This window comes from Penaeus monodon, chromosome 20, assembly GCF_015228065.2.
Source record: "Penaeus monodon isolate SGIC_2016 chromosome 20, NSTDA_Pmon_1, whole genome shotgun sequence".
Classification (NCBI taxonomy): domain Eukaryota; kingdom Metazoa; phylum Arthropoda; class Malacostraca; order Decapoda; family Penaeidae; genus Penaeus; species Penaeus monodon.
The window spans coordinates 23,089,660-23,090,404 of NC_051405.1; the positions used below are offsets into that span (position 1 = coordinate 23,089,660).

General features: G+C 38.5%; 1 protein-coding gene across 1 annotated transcript in view; it reads right to left on the reverse strand.

Moving 5' to 3' along the window:
- The window catches only part of LOC119585708 (cytokine receptor-like factor 3), a gene marked incomplete at its 5' end in the record, with an annotated part of 6,192 nt that extends 5,497 nt beyond the window's left edge, over positions 1-695 (reverse strand). The window contains 2 exon segments of the mRNA XM_037934388.1: positions 61-230; positions 576-695. Of these exon segments, the coding sequence (XP_037790316.1) occupies positions 61-230; positions 576-695 (290 nt within the window).
- Positions 696-745: the final 50 nt, after the last annotated feature.

The window sequence follows — 745 nt, forward strand, 5'->3', positions numbered from 1 at the left end:
ATCCAATGGGTTTAAAAAGTACATAAATAGGCAGACAAGAAATATTCCTGAGACACTCACTTCGTCATGGCTCCAGCTTCTTCCTGGAATCTCATGACAGTATCCTTTGCCATGACACCGCCATGCTTCTCTAGCCTCTTCCCTTGTTCTAATCGTTCCGCTGCTTCTCTGACCCTAGACTCTAGTATGCGCTCACATTGATCCAGAGGCCCGAGAGCTTCATCCTCCATCTAAAATAGTAGCAAGTAGATGAGGTTCTGCACAGAATAAGGATATAATTGTAATGACTTTTACAGACTGTCTCTTATCCCAGTGTTATAATGTTGCTTTAACTATTGTGCAGAAGAGAAATGGTCATTGCAACAAAAGGCTTATATACTCTTTGATAAGTCTCTTAATCGAACAATGAATTATGTATGTAAATGATCAGAATTTCAGAATGAAAAGAACAAAAATCACCAACAATCCCAAAAATGGTAACATGATAATAATTTCTTCTCAATATGGAAATCAATAAATAAGCAATTTATGAATGCCCTGTTTCTAAACAGGGCAAAACCTCATATTTAACCTACCTGCTGCACCTCGCCCAGAAGCTTCTGGCGTCGATCATTGACTGTTTCATTGACAGCTGCGATGAATTCCTCAAACACAGCATTAATTGTGGCCTTTGTATCAGAGGCACTATCTGTTACCTGCAGATTTAATTAGATATCTAAATAAATTGCACTGCACCAGAAGAATG